This window comes from Notechis scutatus, chromosome Z, assembly GCF_049901735.1.
Source record: "Notechis scutatus isolate UNSWTSFEM ecotype Mainland chromosome Z, rNotScu1.2, whole genome shotgun sequence".
NCBI lineage: Eukaryota > Metazoa > Chordata > Lepidosauria > Squamata > Elapidae > Notechis > Notechis scutatus.
The window spans coordinates 66,121,149-66,146,882 of NC_142025.1; the positions used below are offsets into that span (position 1 = coordinate 66,121,149).

General features: G+C 35.5%; 1 protein-coding gene across 4 annotated transcripts in view; it reads right to left on the reverse strand.

Moving 5' to 3' along the window:
* Positions 1-1,068: 1,068 nt before the first annotated feature.
* HERPUD2 (HERPUD family member 2) overlaps positions 1,069-25,734 on the reverse strand; it is a 38,542-nt gene continuing 13,876 nt past the window's right edge. The window contains exons 2-9 of one of the 4 annotated variants that reach the window (XR_015745865.1): positions 24,551-24,628; positions 22,589-22,702; positions 21,733-21,884; positions 10,408-10,527; positions 8,200-8,523; positions 6,298-6,412; positions 3,006-3,161; positions 1,069-2,112 (exon numbers count right to left, since the gene is read on the reverse strand). Coding sequence is in view for 3 of the 4 variants with exons in the window: in XM_087946726.1 (XP_087802852.1) it covers positions 2,033-2,112; positions 3,006-3,120; positions 6,298-6,412; positions 8,200-8,523; positions 10,408-10,527; positions 21,733-21,884; positions 22,589-22,702; positions 24,551-24,628 (1,098 nt within the window). In the remaining variant the exon portion in view is untranslated. Of the gene's footprint in view, positions 5,941-6,297; positions 6,413-8,199; positions 8,524-10,407; positions 10,528-21,732; positions 21,885-22,588; positions 22,703-24,550; positions 24,629-25,734 lie in introns of all 4 variants that reach the window. The other 3 variants (XM_087946726.1, XM_087946728.1, XM_026674863.2) reach the window with 3 other exon arrangements.

A 25,734-nucleotide genomic window follows, 5' to 3' on the forward strand; every position in this document is an offset into this window, starting at 1 on the left:
GCTTTTTTGTTGTTGTTTTTTTGCAAAATTGAAATAAAATTGAAATTTTTAATTTCTTCAGTAACAATGTATGAACACTAAAAAAAAATCAAAAGAAAAATGCAAAATAAGAGAATGTTGATCATTACCGCACTTTGGATGCAATAAAATGATAATGATGTCCCCTCTTGTCATCATGAAGGCATATTGAACATTTTGTTCAATATGTTTTCATATAAACCATTCAATAAAGAAAAATTCAATGTTGGAGTATTATTGAACACTATTCAAAACACAAATTGCAATAAATATTCCAGCAAGTTAGATTTTCTAATGAGCATTTATTTTAACACTTCAGAACTTATTAAAATAACTAAAACTAGAGAGAAGTAAAAGCTGAAGTATCCATTTATTTTTCCTAATAGAAGACTGAACTATTTAAAATAGTGGAAAATGCAAACAGAATGCTTGCAATGGAAAATCAGCCCTCGCTTTGCCTATATTACAATTAAAGTGACCAAATATGGTTTGGAGTCAGATTAGCACCCACAGATTTCTTTGCACTGATGCTTCTAAAGATCAGATGAACTTTTGATACCCTTCTTTACAGAACACCAAACACATATACAGTGGAGCCTTGGGTCATGACCGTAATCTGTTCCAGGATTTCAGCCGCAACCTGATTTGGTCGTGACCGAAAGCACAACCATCTGCATATGCATGGTCAGCCCCACCAAATGGTGCTGATGGGAAAATTGGTGCGGAAAGGGAATCTTTCTATGCCAATTTTGTTCATCATTCGGTTTTTGAATCATGGCCCAATTAAAAAACCCGGTGAATTTTTTGTTCACCATCCGATTTGGTTGCAAACAGAAGCGTTCGTGACCCAAAGTTCCACTGTAGTATTCAGAGCAAAGTACTCTTTTGCATTTATTTTTCAAAGCTGCAACACTATACTGTAATAGTAACATGTTTTACTTTCATACTGTTCACATTCTCACTTCACTGAATGAAAAGGGATATATAAATCCTTTATCTCTAGAAAGAACACCAATATTTGGGGATAGAAAGGTACACTGCTAAAAAAAATGTGGAGGGAGACAGTTTTATTTAAGATTGTCCTCAAATAGGCAGGAATGATAAAATATCATTGAACAACCTAAGCATGAAATCAAAACTTATATTTGGTACAATCCAATTTCATTAAAAAAGTTAATAATATCCCTCATTGATTATCACATAGAATTAGTCATATAGAAGCAAAGATCTTCAAACATCTGGATATCTGTGACCTCAACAACCTTTGCTGGCATCAGTCTCTTTGGAATTCATTACAAGTTATATTACAAGTATTTTATCATTTAGTCTTTGTGTTAAGCTAAAACAAAGCAACAAAATAGTTATCTGTCATTCTGCTGGAGATCGCAGTGGTTTTTAAAATCTCTATCCAGGCTACTTGAAGCCTTCATATCACTTCTGTGTTTTATCTCTATACAACCACATTTTTCTACAATGGTTATTTGCAGATTTTGCTTTCAATCATGCCATGTTACAGCCTCCTGTATATTTTTCCACTAATTTTTCATACATTTTTAAAAAAAATATTACACTGATTTCAGATACCAGTTATGATCAATATACAGCAATCAATTGATATAAATGTTAGAGTATTAATTATAGAAAGCGTCTATGATTTCAGGAATTTGAAGAAACTAAACAGCTACACAAAAATATTTCATTGATGATTCAACCCATATTGGACAGGACTAACTCATAGATCTTTGCACGATGAATGAAAGAAGGAGAATTGTTTTCAGATACACATTCACATTATTAACAAAACATAAGAAAACGAAACAAAGCCCCATTTCCCAATATTTAATAATTTTCTCATTTAACAAGCAAAAGCATATTTAATCTATTTCTACTGACTTGTTTAAAGCACAGAAAATGAGACAAAAAACTAGCAATTTAAAATCTAAGATGGAAATGTAGATACTGAGCAACACATCTTTCTTAATGCCTCAATAATTCCATGGAAATTTCCTCTATTTTAATACGAAATATCCACAAAAAGAATCTTCCAAATAAAGTTCTTGTGTAGTTTTGCAGTCCATGTGATTATTGCACCATCTAGTGGGAAATGAAGACAATATAAATATATTAAGAAATTAAAGATTGGTCACAAAAAGTGAAAGCCACATTGCTTGTGACAGGACTGGTACTTTCCATTTCCACTACTATTCAAATAAGCACCCTCAAAGATATTGTTAGTCCAGAATTCAAATAAATTCAATATTTGCTTCCCATTACTCTATCATAATAAATATGGGGCAGGAGGAGGGAGGAGAAGGGGAGGGTGGAGGAGGAGGAATAATGAACATTTTTGAGAAAATAGGAAGTGTATTAGATTGAAATAATAAAGGCAGTGTATAAATAAATAAAGTTTCAAGTGATTTCTTTTATAGAGCCCCACACATTAGTAGGTAGCATTCATTGTAGATATTTTCCCAACATTTTCCTCATGTTTTGTTTCATTCTGAAAAATAAAGACGCATTTATATTTGCAAAATCATGATGATGTTTTCTGTTCAGTCGTGTTTTGACTCTTGGCAATTCTTCAGGTCAGGTCTCTTCACATCTTCTGATTTTCCACTAATTCTTTGAGTTTTTCTATGCTCTGGGTCGTGTCAGCTTTGATGGTGTGCAAAATCATGTTGATAATCAATGGAGCTTATTTTTCTATAGTCTTAAAAATGTTAATAATGTTCTGTCAGAATCTAGTGTAACCTCACTGTGATTTCTGAAATTCTCTCCCAATTCCTTTACTCTTTCCAATTGTGGGGAAAATCAGTGTTGACATAAATGCAACAGTTTTAGACAAAAAAGAATGTAGCCTTGCAACATCTATCTCACAGTGGCCTATATTTATTAGAATATTCCCACTGCAATCCCTCAATCAAAATACAAATGATTCTTCCAACTCAAATCAGTTTTTTTCTGTAGAATCAAATGTATGTCTTTACCCCATTTCCTCCAGTCCAATATTTCTTCGACTTTGAATTCATCTTCACCTTGAACAATCATTTGAGGGGGCAATGGCTGTTGCAATTGTAGAAGTCTTGGTGGAGCCTCTCTGACCTGCAATGGAAAACTGGATGGATCTTCATGGATGGGGGCAACTGCAAATGAAAGGTCAAGGAATTTGCATATTTGCATATTTTCTGAGGTCCAACTTAATATACTCACATTTTGCAATCTGCCCACCATATTTTATATGGTAGGTAGTAGGTAATGATCCCTCATTGTGACCTTGTTATTGTCTTTGTAACTGTGGACTGTGCACAAGGGGACCTCACTTTTTAGGTTCAGAAAATCCACCTCTTGTTTCTTAGGAACAAAAAAGGTAGTGCTGTAGCTGGTGACTTTGGAAGTCTAATAAATCCTTTTTCCAAATTGGAACTCAGATATTGCTTTAAGATCATCAGTTCCTTTCCTGATATTGTATATTGCCTCTTAGTTGGAAGTTTAATCCCTGGTTCCAAATCAATAACACAGTCACAGTCTCTATGGGAAGGAAGAACCAAAGCTTCTGCAAAGTTTCTGTGCAATGTCAAAACAAAGATCATTATGGCCATTAACTACTTTTTTCACAGATACCCAAAATGTATGCCAGGAAAGAATTGAATTGCCTCTTGCCATCAAAATTAGTAGGCGCTCAAATTCATCTTCAGCAGGCAGTTAAATTTTTTTTAAAAATTCAAGAATCTAATAGATCTGCAGTGCCAGGGCCAACTTAATGACAGTCTTGATATTTGTAGCTATAGCCTAATGGATTAAAATGCCTTCTAGAATTAGCATTTTAAGGAATATTAGCATTTTAAAAAAACAAAACCTAAATGAATTTCACTTAAAATGTAATCCACCAGGTTTCAATTGTCCTACTTCAAACATGTTTGCATACGTTTGTAGTTGCTAAGAACTGATTAATTGATGGCATATCATAATCATTCAATTGGGAAACTTTATAATGAATTACTTTTTTGTATAGACTAACCATTGAAAGTTCATGGGATTTGCCATAATACATTATTTATTTGTATTTCTAAGTTATTATACGCATTGATTTTAAAATAAATTTATGTTGCACCTAGGATTATTCATTATTATTCATTTGAGGTGTCCTTGGTGCTCTCTGGGCTTGGTCGTTTTCTTGCAAATGTTTCATTACCTAAACTAGGTAATATCATTAATTCTAGTCTGATTTAAAAACAACCAAGCTCAGAGTGCATCGACGTCTCCTCATTTTAATCCTGAGCTACAAATTTTCTCCTTTATTGATACTTTTCATTTTAATATATGTAGCCTCTGGATCTGTTATGTCGGCCCCACTCCCAAATATCACAATACACGAAGACAGTAATTTAGATTATGCTGTTGTAAATAATATAGTTAATATTCTTTATGATTTGTAATAATATAGTTAATAACATTCTCTATTATTTGTATCAGAAATATTGAGCCTTCCCATGCAAATTAATACTGAAGACTTGAAGAGTTTCCTCAATACCACAACTTAATTTAAAAACTATTAACATTAATCTGTGTGTCCTGGAACTATTTTTAAAATAGTTTTCTTATCAATTAAATGTTTGTAATGCACTAGTTATTATCTATTATCTTCAAAATGCTGCATTATTATTAGTATCATAAGGTGAGTGAGAAAACCTAGACAACATGCCACTGGCATGTTATATATAATACCACTCCCCCAGAGTCAATTCCATGCTGTATTAGTAGTAACTGTAAGCCCAATTTACATTTTTGATACACAATTTTAAAAAAAAGAATCGACAAAGATTCCAACACAAGTTTTTTTTTACTCTAAAGGAGCTTATTTCTACTATTATTGGTAAGATTGGTAATTTGATAACTCTTTGAAAAAAAGGCATTTCACATCCGTTACAGGTTTCTATCCTCAGTCAATACAATTAAAACAAAAACATGAAAAACCAATTTTTACATTTTTCTTCTTTACAGAAAAATATTTCTAAAGAATTTACTAGTCCATTTTTGCTTAAAATATTCATTAGCATGAAAAAAACCGAAAACACATTTTTGTACAGCACAAACAGAATATTTATCATGTGTGTATATGTATGTATACAATTTACATATATGTGTGTGTGTATGTGTGTATAGAGAGAGAGAGAGGGAGGGAGGGAGAATGAAAGAGAATTTATGTGTGTGTGTGTGTGTGTATTCTTAAGTTTTCGCGGGTACTTACATGTATGGTATTCAGCTTTTTCGGGTATTTTCCCACATCATTATAGTTGTGCTTTTAAAGTTGTAGCAACCTTTCGGCAGAATCTCATCTGCCATCATCAGGCTTCTGAAAGTCTGACTCACAGACGAACACAATACAGAAGCCTGATGATGGCAGATGAAATTCTGCCAAACGTTGCTACAACTTTAAAAGCACAACTATAATGACGTGGAAAATACCCAACAAAGCTGAATACCATATGTGTGTGTGTGTGTGTGTGTGTGTGTGTGTGTGTGTGTATGTATGTATGTATACGTATATATGTTTTCTTAAGTTTTCGCGGGTACTTACATGTATGATATTCAGCTTTGTTCGGGAATGACGTGGGAAAATACCCGAACAAAGCTGAATATCATACATATGTATATATGTATATATATGTATGTATATATGTATATGTATAGCAATTGCATTATATTTAAAATACCACTCTCCCAGAATCAACTTCCATGCTCTATTAGTAGTTCCTCCTTTGCTTAATTGCCAACTTGTGGAGGTCCTTCAGGAATGAGGGATGTAAAGAAAGTGGTAATGAAAGACCATGCGGAAGCCATAAATCCAGGATGCTGTTCTGCATTGACATCACCAATGTCTTCGCCACTATCTTCTTCAATACCTTCATCCATGAGACGTTCCTTTATATATATATATATATATAAAAATAAGTGTGTTAATTATTTTAATGTAATTTGTATTAATAGAACTACTATAAACTACAGTTTCTTGGAAACATGTGTCCTTCTTCCTATCTAGATACCAAAATACAATGTATTCATCTTTGCCAATTTGATAAATTATAAACAAATTAACACTATGCTTATAAATCATAATCAGAAATTGCAATGTAATATAAATTTATTCAGCTCTGATTTTAATTAACTTATTCCCTATTAAGCATGCATGAAATAATCCTATTTTTATTTCTTAAATTTAGAGTTGAACAGTAATTCTTAAATTTAAAATTAGTGGTGTTGCTCAATTCATCTCCTTACCATTTCTTCAAGACCAGCATTATTTACATTTTGACCATCATGGTTTATATCTGCATTGTTTGCTATAGGCTGTTGGATTCCTTCTTGTCTGAAAGGGAACCACCCAGCTTGGTGCCTTTATAAAAGACATTGACAAAATTACTAAGATGAAATAAAACATATAGGTCAGTAAATAATACAAAGCAACAAATGATAACAGTTAAAAGTAATATCATCTAACTTATTCTTTCCCATCATTGTGCTTTCCGGATGTCGTAGGAGTACAACTTGTAGAATTACTCAGCCAGATACACACAAATTTTTGAATATGATTAAATGTATTGGATGTAATTTCATGATGTAAAGTTGAAATCATTCAATTATATATATTTTTAGTACATGTAACATATAAAACAAACATATAAAAGCACTAACATATTCTGTTTTAATTTAGAAGAGCACATAAAAATTCACTGTAAATATTATGAGTGTTACTTATTGATCAGCTTTCAGAAATGAAAAATATTTATATTTACTGAACAATTGATTAAATTTTACTGTAAACTAAAAAGTTCAATAGATTTCAGTGAATCTAAATATAATAAAATTTGTATAAAACCACTATAAAGAGGGGAGGGGAGGGGGAGGAGGAAGGAAAGGGAGAGGAGGGGAGGGCAGGACAAGGGAGAGGAGAGGAGAAGAAAGTTGAAAGATGTCCAACACTTACTGCCAGTTTCCCACAAGAAAATTCAATGGGAAAGCCAACAGGAAGATGTTGCTCTGAAACTGATTTTTGACCACTGGTAGTCACTCTGATTCTCTGTTTAGGTAAGGAAATATCTCTGAAATGATAATCTAATGGGTTAAGAGTTTGTCCAGTAACATATAAATATGTAAAAATACACTGAATCATCAGAATTCAGTGACAGAACAAAATCCAATTGAATTCAATCCTTTAATAGCTCACCTAAAGGACAGAGTCTTGCCAAATTAAAGCTGTAACTGTCTAATTATTAGGAGTATCTTCAGAGATTCTAGGCTGTGGCTATCCACCACCACCACCACCCATCCAGTTTGGGACTGCACAGCCTCTTAATCCAGGCCTCTCTTTGAAAAAAACCTGTGTTGCCAAAACTCTCTCCCATTGCTCCTACAAATGTATATTCCATCAGATAAAATTTATATATTTTAAAATAAGCATTTAAGATATTAAATAGAAATAAACCTTAAAACAAAATTATATAAGTAACTGAATGCTTGACAATTATGTACACTTTGGGATTAAGATCAAGGCTATCCTTCTGAATTCGGATTTTCCAATACATAGCTCCACTGAGTTATGAACTCAATGGATAAACTTAGGCAAACTATTCATCCCTCATTCTCATGGTTTGTCTTTCCAGTAGTAAGTAAGTATTACTGGAAGAATTAGTTTATATAATGATGGTTATAATAGTTTTTATTCTGTTCATGATCCATTTCTGATAGATATTCCAATATTATGTAGAATAATCACAAGCTGAAATGACCCAGATACAATAGCAAAAGTATACCATCTTTTCTGGATAATTGTATGAGGAAAAAATGTATATCTTGCTAACAGGACAGCTATCTTCTTAAATATAAAATTATTCAGGAAGAGAAGGTGCATTGAGATGCACTGATTTTCCTAAAGTAATTTTAAGGGTGTTTTAAATGCAGGTGAAGGTGCTTATACTGGTAAGTTCTCCAAATAGTTAGACCATGTAAAAAAATAACTGTAGCATTTACACCATCTTCATAAAATAGTAAGTTGCTTAATTGTGTAATAGAAAACTTTAAAAAAAACCTGCAGACTAATCCATGCATTTGTTTTACAACAAAATATATACAAACTTTTCCAGTTTCTCAAATTTAAATTCACAAAATAGCATATTTACTTACAGGTAAACTAATAACATAGCTCCCATCACCATAACAAAGCGACTGAAGGATGAATAGAAATATACAATACTAAGAAGAATAGCTGCTCTGGAGAATGTGTATATCCAGTCCAGCCAATCTCTATTGAAGTCCTCTTCATTTATGACTGGGCCTCCTTGAGCATTCATCTGCACATTTTGATTTATAGGTCTGTTCTCCTGTGGAGCTATGTTTGGAGCTGCTGGGACTTCATTTGCAAGAACATGATCAGAACTTGAGGACTCCGGAACTGAAGAACTGGTAGACTCAGGATTCAGGGTTGCCTGTGCTGAAACTGCAGCTTGACTATAACAGAAATAATGAAGAGCTTCTCAAAAATAAGGCATATTAGTTAGCTACCTATAATATGCAGCAAAAGAATCTCATCATGGCATTTAAATCAGCTGCTCTGAGAAGGGTACCCCTCTCCTCTGAATGAACTAAGGAAGGGGAAAAAAAATTATCTCGCGCTGGTAACCTAAATAGGCATTTTAAAAATAAGAATCAGCCTGAAATACTGAAATTATGAACAGATAAAAGTCCTCAATTGTACAATTCTCATTCGGGACCAGAATTTCCACCATTAAGTAATGAAAATATATTTGGATCAGGGTGCAGCAAAGATCAGGGAGGGTGTGAGGGAGGTGTAGACAGGATCAGAGAGGGTATATAAGGATGTGAGTGAGGTATGATGAGATTCAGGAGGGCGCAGAGGGGTATGAGGATATGAGGGAGTTGCAGTAATAATTTTGGATGGTGGTGAATACCAGGAGAGAGACATCAAGAATTGGGGAGAGTATATGGCTCATGAAGGAAAGATAGTAATGGTCAGAGAAGGAACATGAAGGTGTAAAGCAAGGCTGAGAGAGAGAGAGGGAGAGAGGGAGGGAAGGAGAGAGAGGGAGACTGCAAGTGTGACGGAGACATGGTAAAACTTGGTGAGGGTGCATGAGGAGATGGTGTGGCATGAGCATAGAGGGAGAGAGTGTACACACTGACTTGCAATCTTCCCTGCCAGCTTTCCATTGACTTTATGGGAAAGCTGGTAGGAAAGGTAGCAAATAGCAATCACATGATTGCAGGGGGCAGAAACCAGTCATAAGGGCAAGCCTATTGCCAAATCCCCAGATAGCAATTATGTGACCATGAGGGTGCTGGGATGGGTGAAACACTGAGGATTGGTCATAGACACCATTTATTTAGCATCCTTGTAATTTTGAATGGCTGCTGAACAAATTACCATCTTTAGTGTGTTTTTTAAACCTTCCTCATTGTTTTTTTTCCCACCTTTTATACATATATATGTGAAAATGCCCTTCAAGTGGGTTTGTAAAAGATTTGCAAAGTACCTAATCTTCTGGGTCTCTGTGCCTTCAATAAATAACCTTGCTTTTATAGATATTGTCCACTGTAAATGAAAATCTGTGGTCTGATTTCTATTCTATAGTTGTTCATCATCTCTTAGAAATACATTTGAGGGAAAATGTTCTTTATGTGGCAAGAGGTATAGTGAAGAGGCAATGATTGCAGAAAAAAATTCCTTAGAAGTATGGAATTATTAATAATTAGTACTATATGCTTCACCAATAAAAATTATGCTTATTTTTTCTCCAATCTCATTGAATTATCATGAATAAGATTAATCATATATGATAAATTTCAAACATGTATAATAAAATGATTTCCCCTCTGGCACAAATTTGCAGCTAAGATAAACTTTTACATTATAAAAAAAACCCTGGAAATATAGGATTGTGTCTTAACAATCTGCAAAATACAGTCTAAGGCAGGTATGTCAAACTTGCATCATCATAGCGTCATCACGTGACATACAATGACTTTTTTCCCCTTCAATAAACCTGGTGTGAGCGTGGCCAGCACATGATGCATCTATGGATTGCTAGTTTGACAGACCTGGTCTAAGGGATGGAAATTTTCACTTTGTAATAATTTTTCTGAATAATAAAGCATATCTCTAAATCAGCCACCAAAACAAAAATAAAACTACTCTTAAATAATAAAGTTTTAAGTTTTATAACTCAGTAATTCTAGTAAATGTTTTAACAAATCTGTATTTTTATTTCAGAATTGTTTTGATAAAACTAATCTACAAAAAATCAATCTAGTCTTTGTTTTAATTACCAATCTTCCATCTGATACTAATTAAAATCATGTTCTACTTATACTTACTATTGCATATAATATTGACGTGCATACATCTGTTGCCACCATAACATCTGTAGAGGGCTGAAAGTAGGATATACTGGAAATCCAGTTGATATTCCTTGCCCAGGAACCTGATTATCTACACTGTTAGAAACACACTGAAGTTTAATTATATATCTCTGCTTTATATAACAGAGGTACATATAGAAAATATATATGAGCTGCAGAAATTCAAGTAGCACAAAGAATAAACATTTCTATATCTCTTTGCTTTCCTCTAGTAATTGGGATTTTTGAAGCCCAGATTTGGGTAGGCATAAAGTTAAAGTATTTTTTCTAACAAATTGTATTTGGCTCTATCAAAGAATTTAAGGTCATTTGTAACTGATAAAACATACAATAAAAACAGACCAATAATTGATTTATCACATTTCTCCCAAAAATAAATATAAACCCCAGCCTTATTTTAGGATACTTCTTACACAGAAAAGAACGAAAAAGAATGAAGAGATATTAAAAATAATATAATTTCATCATCCGCATGGTTTATAATATAAAAAATTAATACCAAGTGTTTAGAGAAGACCGCAATGAGTTCAAAAGAACTGAACACTATCATAAAATTTAACATGTCCTCCTAAACCAATCTCCAACACAAAAGGCGATTACCCATTTCTTTCTACAGAAAAGTCTATATAAATTCTGAAAGATAAACTGCTGGCACATTCACTAACTGCCTTCGCACCAAAGTTGCTTTAAGAAGTGATAGTTATACCTATTTTTCACTTCTTCCTCAACTTTTTCTAAGAGTGTCATCTTTTTAATTTGAAAGCTAGGAGGCAAACAAAATCTCCTTTCTGATATTTGAAAGCTACTCTGGAATATTTAAGTTAATAAGTAAAATAGCTATAATGTAAGTAGCAGGAAACAGGTTTTTATTATAATAATACTTTGCTCCAAAAAGTGTATATAACGTAATTATAGTATGCTTTCAAGAAAATAAAACATCTTAACAGAATAACTTAGCACAAATTGTGTTCCATTACATTAAAAATGTAACAGGCTTGCATATGATTTACTAGCAAAGAACATGATTTAGTTTGCAAGGGAAAATACTAAAATAGTAACAGTCGTTATCACGACTGTTACTAGTTATATTTATTTATTCATTACTTTAATTTATGTAGGCTGATGTTCTGCCCAGAAATGGCAAACATATAAATCTAACAACTCACATGTATTTTTAAAAAGTTACAATGAAAATGCTGTACATTCTTTTTAAAAGCAAAACAGGATTCATTGCAATACAAGTTGATGCAACCATATTGCATCATACCAGAATTGTATCTTAGAAGAAAGTTGGCTGCAAAGTGTCACAGGAGACCTTGGTAATCTCTGTGTACTCAGACTCAGATGTAAAACTATTAGTAATAAGAAGAGAGAACCAATAATAGTTATTTAAAAATAGTTGGGAGAAAAAATATTATTCCTAAAAATCTATTTGATCTCCTTAGATATTGTGTAGAAGCAGAAGAATATGTGGCATAAGGAGATAAACTGACTTTTTTTCAAAGAAAAAAATATAGCTATTTATTTTTAGTGTCAAAACACTAGATTTTATAGCAACCTCAGTTTTTAATATACTTCAGGGGCTTTCAATGTAGCAGATCAAAGATTTTTACATTCTTCATAATTTTTAAAGAGGTTATGTTTTAACCTAGGTCTGTCAAACTCCCAGCCCACTGGCTGGATGTGTCACACGCTGGTCACTCCCACGCCCGATTTAGCGAAGGGGGGGGAAGTCCTGATATGTTACGTGATGCCGCCGTGATGACATGAGTTTGACACACTTCATTTAATCCATTATCTTCTGGCATGCAGTTTAAACTTTTCTACTCCATAAGGAATATCTATAGCTACATCTGTATCTTCCGGCCCACAGAATTTTTTCTGTTTAAAGACATGCGGAAAAATTAAAGATCTCTGGTTTTCTCTGTTTAACTGAATGCTAAATATATGGAACTTTCCATAAGAAAATATGTTTAGTTATTATTGAAAGACTATTTCTCTTTTGTAAAATGAAAGGCAAAGAAATAATTTCCCCCCAAAATAATTATATATTGTGCCAATTGTTTACAATATCTGATTGCTAGAAGTATATTTCTCCTTTGTTTAATGTGGCTTGTTTTACATATTAAGATGTTTTAATTTGACCTGCAACCTGAGCACATATCAGTATATTGGACATACTTCTTAATTGGTGGAATACAGGCAAGGTGTTTTCTAAATTACAGAATGCTAGCTTGCATGGAATACCATGAAAATGCTTGGAGTAAAATTAGTCTTTGATTGTACTTGTGGCATATTGGACAAAATGTGCCCAAATTGCCTGGTACTATTCTTATTATTAGTGAAGAAGATCGCATGTAGTATAAATAAGTTCTCTAACATTTCCAGTTGATGGCCCAACATGGGGGTAAGAGTGGGTGACTTTGTATGAGGGACAGATGCACATGCACACACACACACCGCTCACGTAATCATCTTTTGCAACTTTCTGACAGCCAAGGTCAATGGGGAAGCAAGATTTATTTAACAACCATGTTACTAATTAACAAATGAAGTTGGCAAAAAAAAAGTTGTAAAACCAGGCAAAATTTTATTTAATAACTGTCTTCTTAGCAATAGAAAGTTTTGTTTCGGTTGAAATCATGGGTCAAGGAATTTATGAATAAACATATTTGGGGTAGTTATACTAACATTAGAACTACAGGTGAAACTCGGAAAATTAGAATATCGTGCAAAAGTTCATTTATTTCAGTAATGCAACTTAAAAGGTGAACCTAATATATGACATAGACTTATTACATGCAAAGCAAGATAGTTCAAGCCATGATGTGTCATAATTGAGATGATTATGGCTTACAGCTCATGAAAATCCCAAATCCACAATCTCAGAAAATTAGAATATTGTGAAAAGGTTCAATATTCTAGGCTCAAAGTGTCCCACTCTAATCAGCTAATGAAGCCATAACACCTGCAAAGGGTTCCTGAGCCTTTAAATGGTCTCTCAGCCTGGTTCAGTAGGAAGCACAATCATGGGATAACTGCTGACCTGACAGTTGTGCAGAAAACTATCATCCTCCATAAGGAGGGAAATCCTCAAAAGGTAATTGCAAAGTTGGATGTTCCCAAAGTGCTGTATTAGCACGTTAGTAGAACATTATATGGAAGGGAAAAGTGTGGAAGAAAAAGATGCACAAGCAACAGGGATGACCGCAGCCTGGAGAGGATTGTCAGGAAAAGGCCATTCAAAAGTGTTGGGGACTTTCACAAGGAGTGGACTGAGGCTGGAGTCAGTGCATCAAGAGCCACCACACACAGACGGATCCTGGACATGGGCTTCAAATGTCATATTCCTCTTGTTAAGCCGCTCCTGAACAACAAACGTCAGAAGCTTCTTACCTGGGCTAAGAAAAACAGAACTGGTCTGTTGCTCAGTGGTCCAAGGTACTCTTTTCTGATGAGAGCAACTTTTGCATCTCATTTGGAAACCAAGAACCCAGAGTCTGGAGGAAGAATGGAGAGGCATACACTGCAAGATGCTTGAAATCCAGTGTGAAGTTTCCACAGTCTGTGTTGATTTGGGGAGCCATGTCATCTGCTGGTATTGGTCCACTGTGCTTCATTAAGTCCAGGGTCAACGCAGCCGTCTACTAGGAGATTTTGGAGCACTTCATGCTTCCTTCTGCAGAAGAGCTTTATGGGGATGCTGACTTCATTTTCCAGCAGGACTTGGCACCTGCCCACACTGCCAAAAGCACCAAAACCTGGTTCAATGACCGTGGGATTACTGTGCTTGATTGGCCAGCAAACTCGCCTGAGAGAATCTATGGGGCATTGCCAAGAGAAAGATGAGAGACATGAGACCGAACAATGCAGAAGAGCTGAAGGCTGCTATTAAAACATGCTGGTCTTCCATAACACCTGAGCAGTGCCACAGGCTGATAGGTTCCATGCCATGCCGCATTGAGGCAGTAATTGCTGCAAAAGGGGCCCAAACCAAGTACTGAGTTCATATGCATGCTTATACTTTTCAGAGGTCCGATATTGTTCTATGTGCAATCCTTGTTTTATTGATTACATGTAATATTCTAATTTTCTGAGATTGTGGATTTGGGGTTTTCATGAGCTGTAAGTCATAATCATCTCAATTATGACACATCACAGCTTAAACTATCTTGCTTTGCATGTAATGAGTCTATCTCATATAATAGGTTCACCTTTTAAGTTGCATTACTGAAATAAATGAACTTTGGCACGATATTCTAATTTTTTGAGTTTCACCTGTATATTGGTTAGAAATATGAATGTACTTTTTGTATGTTTTTATGTATTGGCTGAAAATCTGAAGACTTTGTGTGCCTACTGTCCCTGTCCTACTGTTCCCATTTATTCATACTCATTTATTATGTATATAATTATACTCGTTTATACTTATGTTTATATGTTATATTCATACTTATACTTGTTTTCTCATACATGCTTGACAAACTAAACTAAATAAAAATAAATAAATAAATGATGCAACTAGAAAATTAGTCAAAGATTAAGATGATTGCATGCAACAAGAAAAATGAAGTGAAAATAGAAAGTTACACATCCAGGGAGAAAGATCATGATTTATATATGGTCTATGATGAATGGCAAAATGTACACTGCTCAAAAAAATAAAGGGAACACAAAAATAAAACATTCTAGATCTGAATGAATTGAATATTCTTATTAAATACTTTGTTCATTACACAGTGGAATGTGCTGACAACAAACTCACACAAAAATTATCAATGGAAATCAAATTTAGCAACCCATGGAGGTTACACTCATTAGAGTTACACTCAAAATTAAAGTGGAAAAAAACACTACAGGCTGATCCAACTTTGATGTAATGTCCTTAAAACAAGTCAAAATGAGGCTCAGTAGTGTGTGTGGCCTCCACGTGCCTGTATGACCTCCCTACAATGCCTGGGCATGCTCCTGATGAGGTGGCGGATGGTCTCCTGAGGGATCTCCTCCCACACCTGGACTAAAGCATCCCCCAACTCCTGGACAGTCTGTGGTGCAACGTGGCATTGGTGGATGGAGCAAGACATGATGTCCCAGATGTGCTCAATTGGATTCAGGTCTGGGGAACGGGCGGGCCAGTCCATAGCATCAATGCCTTTATCTTGCAGGAACTGCTGACACACTCCAGCCACATAAGGTCTAGCATTGTCTTGCATTAGGAGCAACTCAGGGCCAACCGCACCAGCATTTGGTCTCACAAGGGGTCTGAGGATCTCATCTCGGTACCTAATGGCAGTCATGCTACCTCTGGCGAGAACATGGAGGGCTGTGTGGCCCCCTAAAGAAATGCCACCCCACACCATTACTGAACCACTGCCAAACCGGTCATGCTGGAGGATGTTGCAGGCAGTAGAACGTTCTCCATGGCATCTCCAGACCCTGTCACGTCTGTCACATGTGCTCAGTGTGAACCTGCTTTCATCTGTGAAGAGCACAGGGCGCCAGTGGCGAATTTGCCAATCTTGGTGTTCTCTGGCAAATGCCAAACTTCCTGCACGGTGTTGGGCTGTGAGCACAACCCCCACCTGTGGACGTCGGGCCCTCATACCACCCTCATGGAGTCTGTTTCTGACTGTTTGAGCAGCCACATGCACATTTGTGGCCCGCTGGAGGTCATTTTGCAGGGCTCTGGCAGTGCTCCTCCTGTCCCTCCTTGCACAAAGGTGGAGGTAGCGGTCCTGATGCTGGGTTGTTGCCCTCCTACGGCCTCCTCCATGTCTCCTGATGTACTGGCCTATCTCCTGGTAGCGCCTCCATGCTCTGGACACTACGCTGACGGACACAGTAAACCTTCTTGCCACAGCTCACATTGATGTGCCATCCTGGATGTGCTGCACTACCTGACCCTCTTGTGTGGGTTGTAGACTCCGTCTCATGCTACCACTAGAGTGAAAGCACCGCCAGCATTCAAAAGTGACCAAACCATCAGTCAGAAAGCATAGGAACTGAGAAGTGGTCTGTGGTCACCACCTGTAGAACCACTCCTTTATTGGGGATGTCTTGCTAACTGCCTATGCTTTCCCCCTGTTATCTATTCCATTTGCACAACAGAATGTGAAATTGATTGTCAATCAGTGTTGCTACCTAAGTGGACAGTTTGATTTCACAAAAGTGTGATTGACTTGGAGTTACATTGTGTTGTTTAAGTGTTCCCTTTATTTTTTTGAGCAGTGTATATAGAACCATGTTCTACTCACATCGTTACATAGAAATGAAAGTTGGGTATGTCAGGAGAAACAGTATTTTCATGGAGTGGAAATAGAAGTGGGCATGATTGACAAGAGATATAATATATAGAACTAATTGATTTTGAAGGAGTGCAGATTGAAAATTATCTGTGCTTGAGATAAATTGATCTTATAGATAGAAAGAAGGAGGATCAAGTAGCAAAACAAATAATATGAAAAAAAATGTACATAGTAAAAGGAAAACAAGTTGTGATTAAAGTAAGGGAGGGGAGAAGTCTGAAAAATGTCTGCAAGACAACTATCAAGCTCAAAGAGCACTATGGACTCCAAATCTAACCTTGAGCTACAAATACTCTGTTCTATTGGTACAAAAGACTGTTTGATGTAGACATTAAGGAAGAATAGTTTGCAAGGATAGAAAGACAGACAAGAGATACAGTGAATACTGTTATTGTACATTAACACATTTTAGTCAAGGATTTTTTTTCTCATCCTTTTATTTTTTATTTTTTACTATTTTTAACACATTTTCAGTATTCTGTGAATTATATTGCTTACACTATAAAATGTTGAGTAAAACTCTAAGATTCAAATCAGGTCAGAGTATGTCTGTTTCTGTTATGAAGGGAGGAGTGTCAGAGTATACACTTACTGGCAGATACATAGTTAACAGAGTCAGTGAGTAGGCATGGTAACAGACCAGCCAATGGGAGCTGACCTGGAAAGTGAAACTGGAAGTTCTCTGTTTTGCTGTTGAAGTTGCTTGCAACATGTTTATTTCTGTCTGAGTTTGCTCCATGTTGGAGAAATCTACAACTGGTTTGTTAAATTTACTTATTATGTTTATAAAGATGTTAAATGAAGCATCAGCCATTTGTGTTTATTTTCCTGGTGCTAAATTACTGCAAAGCTCTGAATAGGCTATGTGCCCAGAAGGACAGAAAAAGACTGAATTGTAATTAAAGCTGAGAGACTGTCTGTGTTAAAAGTAAGAAACAAGGCTTTGCAGGATGGCTAAAAAAATTAAAGAGAGCTCTCTATCCTGTTTTGGTCAGAAGAACTATATTATTTGGGCTACAAAGATGGAATGTTTCCTGAAGGCTAAAGAGCTTTGGAATATTGTTGAAAATCCACCCCAGGCACCATTGAATGCTGCAGATCAGAAACTGCACGATAGAGCACTTGCTTATATCATCTTAAGTTTAGAAGATGATCAGTTTATCAATGTAGCTGATTTAAAGACTGCAAAGAAAGTCTGGGATAAATTGAGGACTGTTCATGTGAGTGTATCTGCATGCGACATAGTACAATTATCAAGAAAGTCATATAGAGCTCATTTGCAGCCAGGAGATTCAGTGGAACAGCATTTTGTTCATATGCAAACTTTGTTTGTGGTGTTAGAACAATGTGGGATGAGGATTCCGGAAACTCAGAAAGTACTACTGGTTTTGAACAGCCTAGATGAAATATGGGACATTGTTTCTGCAGTGTTTGAATGAAAACCAGAACAGGAATTGAGTCTGGAAGCTCTGAAAGCGTGTCTGATAGCTGAAGAGCAGAAATGCCATTATAGAAAAAACACAGGAGGAAAAATTCCTGAGGAGGGGGCCCAAGAGGAGCAATGGAAATTTCCACAGCCAGGCTGTCTCCAGAGACCAGAAGAGTAGTAGATGATCTCATTTAAAGACCCATTTAAAGACGTACTGTTTGCTGCAAGGACAAGTTGATGGGTAAATTGCAATAGCAAAAGTCAATTCTTGCAGGAGAGATCAATGAATGGCTAATAGACATTGGGACTAGCCAAACAATTATTAATAATGCTAAATTGTTTTACAGGATAGATGCAGATGCAGGAGACACAGTAGCCTTGGCAAATGGCAAGAAGGCCAAAGTCATTGGAAGAGGCAGTATGCAAATTCCATACTTGGAAACAAGGTTTAATGATGTTTTATGTATGCCAGAAATGGAACATAATTTGCTGAGTGTCTCTAGTTTAGACAAGGAAGGATTTGAGACCACATTTGTAAATGGGCAGTGTTTTATAAAGAAAAATGGAATTGTCTGTGAAAAGGGCATAAAGCATGATAACCTTGATAATGTTACAGGGACAAAAGTTCAATGTGCACAAACATTTGGCAATGTTGCAAAATATGATTCATGTGTTCATCTTTTGCAGAGAAAGCTTGGTCGTGCCAGCTTTAAAGTTGTTCAAAAGATGGACCAGTATGCAGAAGGATTACATGTAAAGGGATGTAAGGCATATTTGGATTGTGCAGTATGCAAAACATCAAAGTCCAAGGCATTGCCAGTAAGCAAGAGTAGCACAAGGCAGACAACAAGAACTCTAGAACTGGTACATACAGATTTGGTGGGCCCAATGCAAGCCAATTTGGGAGGAGCTAACTATGTGCTGGTCATTGTAGATGATTATAGCAGGTTTGAGTTCTGCTGTTCACTAAAGAGTAAAACAGAAGTGCTACAGAAATTTAAGCAATAGGTAAGCTTTGTAGAAAGAAGGTATAAACAACAGTTATGTCAGTTGCAAACTGACAGAGGTTCAGAATTCATGTCAACAAGTTTTCAACAGTGGTTGGCACAGTTAGGAATAAAACACAGACACACAAATCCTTACACAGCAGCTGAGAATGGTGTTGCTGAGAGATGGAATGGAGTCTTACAAACCATGAAGGACTCACTGCTACAGGATTCTGGTCTAAGCAGGTCATATTGGGGTGAAGCCATATATTGACTGCTAATTATTTAGTTAATAGGTTGTGGAGTTCCTCCATTAATGATACTCCATATGCAGTCCTATATGGGAGAAAACCACCTCTAGCACATTTAAGAGTGTGTGGAAGCAATGCATGGGTGCATATTCCAAAAGCAATTAGAAGAAAGGGACAACCAAAGGCTAGAAAGCTCAGGTTTGTAGGCTATGAGCCAGGCTCAAAAAGTTACCGCTTTAGCGATGGGAGCAAAAGAATCGTATTTTCAAGGTCTGCAAGCTTTGCAGAGCAAAATTGGAACAGAATTGATGTAAATTTGTAGAATGAGCCACTTAGTGACAGTGATCCACTTAGTGATGGTAACTCACTTAGTGATGGTAACTCAATTAGTGACGGTGTCAGCATTCAGGGAGGAGAAGCTGAACAAGATATGAAGCAAGAGTGGGTTGACACACAGAAGCAGTCAGTGCCACGCAGGTCAGAGCAATAGAACAAGGGGATTCCACCTGCTAGTAAAGTTAAAGTGTGTAATGTATGGTTTGAGCCAAGGAACTACAAAGAAGTATTGGCATTATTTAAAATTGAACAAGTAAAGTGGAAAGAAGCCATGGACAAGGAAATGAAATTCATAAGAGAACATGAAGTATTCACATCTATGACTTTGCCACAGTGTAAAAGCTGTAGCAAAGCTGTAGAATGCAAGTGGGTATACAAGAAAAAAGTACTACCCAATAAGGAGGTATAATATAAAACAAGATAGAAAAGGGGTTTTCACAGATGAAAAATGTGCACTATGATGAGGTGACCAACTGTAAAGAGTGAAAACATCAGGCTGGTACTAGCATTGGCAGCGGCATGTGACCATAAAATTTGGCATTTTGGCATAACCACTGCATTTCTCAATGCAGAATTAGAGAAAGAAATTTACATGGTTCAAGTACCAGGGTATGAAAATAAAAAGCCCAACCCAGTATATAAATTGAACAAGGCCATTTATGGGCTGAAGCAATCAGCCAGGAATTGGAATATCTGTTTAGACATTGAAAGGTCTTGGGTTCAAGAGTTACAAAGCTGATAGCTGAATATACACTGGAAAGTTAAAAGGTGGGGATTGTCAACTTCTAGCAATTGTGGATGGTCTTTGCTTCATTGCAAAGGATGAATCACAAGTAAATGAATTTGCAAATAATTTGAAGAAGAAATTTGAATTAAAGAATTTAGGAGAAATAAAAATTATCTCGGTGTAGAGACACATAAAACGCCATGAGTATAGATTTTCATAACAATTTGGGTGAGGACGAAAGTGAAGCCTGTGATCAGGAGATATATCAATCAGCAATAGGGAGCCTATTCTATCTGCCACAGTGGTCCAGACCAGACATAGCTTGTGCAGTAAGCATTTTGAGTCGCTTTACTGCTGCACCAACACAATTGCATTGCATTGGTGTAAAAAGGATTCTCAGGTATTTGAAGGGAACTGGGAATTGAGGTCTTCAAATATAGGTCTCTGAAGAATTAAAATTGAAATGCTATGTTGATAGTGATTATGCAAATGATATAAAAACCAGAAAGACCAATTCTGGGATTGTGATATTTGTTTGGAGGGGTTTTAATTGATTGGAAGTCCAGAAAGCAAACAACTGTAGCCATTTCTTCTGCAGAAGCAGAATTTATTGCTTTGAACTCTGTTCAGAGATAACTTGGTACAATTGTTACAGGATTTAAATATAAAGGTAATGGAGCCTGTCTTAGTCTATGAAGACAACGCATTAAAATGGCTACAGGTGACAGAGTAAAGAGTAGAAGCAAGCATGTGGATATTAAATATTGTAATGTAAGAGAAGCCATCAAGTGAAAATTGATTAGCTTGCTTCATTGTTTTTCAGAAGACAATTTGCCTGACATAATGACCAAACCATTGGGTGGAGTGCACCATGGAAAGAATATAAAGTTAATTGGATTTATGTCTCTTCCAGTTATGAAGGGAGGAATGTCAGAGTATTCATTTACTGGCAGATACATAGATAACAGAGTCAGTGAGTAGGCATGGTAACAGACAAACCAATGGGAGCTGACCTGGAAAGTGAAACTGGAAGTTCTCTCTGTTTGCTGCTTCTGTTGAAGTTGCTTGCAACATGTTTATTTCTGCCAGAGTTTGCTCCATGTTGGAGAAATCTACAACTGGTTTGTAAAATTTACTTATTATGTTTATAAAGATGTTAAATGAACCATTAGCCATCTGTGTTTATTTATTTTTCCAGCACGAAATTGCTGCAAAACTCTGAACAAATCATTTATATGGTACTTACCCCTGCAATATATATGAGAATGGATGGCTTTGCATTTGATTATTTTGTGTCTGTGCAAGGTTGCGATGTCGCACACCTTCAGAATTACTGACAGCTGTATATACAGTTTCTTGAGATGGGGAAGGAGATGTTGATCCCAAATGTTCTGAACTCTTAAAATGCAGATAACAGTTTGAATTAGATGTGCAAAGCATTCAGTGCTGGTTGTTCAAAATACTATGAAAACTAGTTTAATATTCTATACTGGACATTAGCTTCTTCCTATTAGTAATCCAATTTTTATACCTTATACCACTTTTATACCTTGCCCCAGAACATCTTTATGCATATCACATATTTTTTTTAAAAATAACAATATTTTTCTGGCTAAAATAGTACACATTATGGGTTTTTTTCTTTTCTACCACTATATTTCCATCAAGAATAAAAGATAAGCAGATTATGAATCGGAAAACATCATGAATCCAGAACTCACAATATAATTGCCATATGAATGTCAGCCTATACAGAGCCATCTAGATTTGGCCAAGACATTTGTAAATACTTCGTAAGGGATTTGCTATCCTCTATTAAACATCTCCAAAAATTGTGTATATTCTTGGAAGGATGGGGAATAGTACTTGTACATTTTTTATTTTTAGAAAGCATAGTTCTAAAAGAAACAGTCTAAAAACCTTTTATTATACCTCATTTAATTCATCAGTAAACTAATACTCTAAACTGGCCAAAATAGTTGATACAATGCCTTCCTGACAACAGTACTATCACTATTATAAGTGGGAATGAATATATTAAAATAGCATTTATTTATTGATAGAACTTAAATGATTACCTCTCTCACACAAAGATAACTTACCAAGCTGTTGCTAGATGCTGAAGACTCATGACTTTCTCTAATAGTATCAGGTTTTGGGGAATTTGGGGGTGTCCGTGAAGAACATACTAAATGAACCATATGATACTCATCTTGCTAAAATAAAAGAGAGTATTTTATAATGCTATTTTCACATTAAATCTATGTTGACAGGTAATACCAATCATAGTGTAAGTGTTCATATAATTAGTACAGTAGGTATGTTTGCACAACACACTGAACAGATTACTGAATTAACCCATTTTCTCCATTTGTATAGATTATAAGAAAATGTGTTGGATTCTCAGAACAAATTAAACTATTATTCAAAAAATAAACACAAGCTTGTAAATTATGCAAATACAATTTCTAGGTCTTAACCTGACCTAGTAAATTCAGCCAATGAGTACCAAATGTAAACAGGTTTATAATGACCATTCCAGCTACAGTATCTGTCTTAACCAACCAGTCTTTGTTTTCAAAGAGTAGCAGCACACACAATAAAGCAATAAATAGGCCAGTACACACAGTATTCTTTTGGCTGGCTAGCTCTCTTCCTTATCAGAAATAGAAAACACAGAACAAGTGAGCAAAAGCAAGAGAAGGAAGGAAAAAAGGAAATGATAAAATAAGGAAAGATTCTCTGTGTATATTTATTTATGTAAATCATAATTCCCAATTTATTTTCCTGAGTGTTCAAGAAAAATAGATTTAGCAATCTGTTTATGACTATAACTCCACTTTCACTTTTATACCAAAGAACATCTCAGCTTACTTGCCTATACAATGAAGCTTAGAGGTTCTTTAGTCTCTGGGTCAGAAAAACATGTGAAAAATAATTGATGTTAATATCAGGATCATCCCAGTTCCTAAATTTATACTCAATCTTCCTACTGCTTTATCCAGTTTCAAATAAATATTCAGAATAATTTATAAGAAATTATAAATTGCCATTTATCTACAATAGTCTTCTATCATAGGGAGTACAGAAATGTAGATTCAGTAAAAGATACACTGATTTACAAATACTTCTTTCCCACCATAATGAATTTATGCTTTGTCCTTTCTATGTTACTTTATTTGAGAACAGTATTGCTTTATAACTTCCTAGTTCTAGCAAAAAAGACTTAAGCAAAATCCAAACACTTTATTTACCTACCGACCTACCCACCTACCTCCCTATCTGCCTATCTACCGGTATGTACCTAAACTATATTTTAAATAAATGTCTGGAATTTGTTTATGACTTTCTTCTGATCAATTTTTAAAATAAAAATGTTTAGATATTTGCTCTTCACTGCATTATCAGGAAATGACCTTGTGCTGTTTTACCAAACTGCATATGTGATTCTCAGTAAGATGAGAAATATTATTTCCCATATGGATTGTTCCAGTATCTCTGTAATAAAGAAGATAAGTAGAACACTAATCCCCTTGGCTCCACCTATAGCAACCTCCACCTAACTCTGGAGAGCAGGCAGTCAACAGGTTTTCTCTTTTTCCATCAGTCACAGTGAACCAACATGAATCACTGCTATTCCTCCAAAATTTATACTGCTGTTGACAACAGTGAGCAATTTTAATCTCCTCTTTATCAATAAATAATTACAGAGAGAGATTATTAGAAAAGGCTGTAATTGTTCAGAATTAAAGCAGCATTAAATCTAATCAATGCAATAAAATAGTTAGGAAATACGACAACACTCGTATTTATAATATATAAAATAGCTAACCCCATGTATGTGTACACTTAGAAATATACAGTAATTATCACAGTAATAATTTTCTAAAACAGATAATCAATTCATGTTGTAAACAAAGTCAGTATATTCTGTAGTTCATCATACAACATTAGAATTGCTCCATTTTACAATAGTGACAATTACTACATAGTTTAACAGTTTTTAGAATTCACGATTTAACTAAAATATTTGTTTAAAATACAGTAATTTGAGTAAAACTTACTTTTCTGAGAATATCTTTCAGTTGCAGGTGATCAGGAAGCAACCTGCCAGAATAAACCAATCTCTGATCCTTGGTAGACTAAGAGATGTGACAAAGGAAGAATTAATCCTTTCAGAAGCATTATAGAACCAGAAATGATATTTCTAGATTAATAGTTTAATTTAAACATCGTCTTACATTTAACATTTGAAATAAGTGTAAATGGTGTCTAAAGTAAGGATATCTTGCAGCCTGTGGTCCAGGCGCATCACGTGCTGGCCTCACCTATCCCCGATTTAGCAAAGGGGGGAAAAAGTTGTGATGTGTCATGTGACAATGCTGCGTCATCATGAGTTTGACATTCCTGGTCTGAAGCTTCCATCTATATGCCCATTGATAATACAGATACACAAAAAGCCATGGAATAGTTCATCCAATCAGCTTTAATAAATAAAATGAATATACATTTAAGTAATTTATTTGTCAAATGTGATACCTCTTGACTAACTATTGTTATTTATAAATATTGGTCTTGCTAAATTTGAAAGAAATAAGAAAATATCACAATTAATTGGTTTGTCTCATAACACTATTATGTTTTAACCAGTTAACCAATTTAACCAGTGCTTTTTAAAACTAATATCTTTATTTTGACATACATAGCTCCTTTAGTGAAGAATATTAATGTGATTCAGAGCTTCCAAATGTGAGTTTCATTAACATTCAGTGTTTATGTGATAAGAAGGGATTCAAATTTATTGCAAAAATAAATATTTGGTTAGCCTTATTTACTTTGGTTAGCCTTACTCTCTAACATACCCAAAGGGAAGGTATTTTTATACAGACTACGAAAACTTTCCTGATTGTCAGTTTATAACATTTAATTAGCCCAGAAATGCACCATAATGTAATAATTTTTGAAGCAAATCCATTAAAAAATGTACAAAATCCAGGACTCAGAAACCACATACTCAGGGGTGGGATTCTGCCATTTCGGACTGATTCGGGTGAACCGGTATTTCAACCGACCGGCTGTCCCACCCACCTCGCCCTTCCCAGGAGTCTCCACGTGATGGAGGTAAGTGCAGGGTCCATGCAGAGGCTCTGGAAGGGGGGAAAACGGGCCTTTTGGAAGTCCGGAAACAGGCCTGTTTCAGACTTCTGGAGGGCCTCCAGAGCTCAGGGGAGGCCGTTTTCTCCCTCCC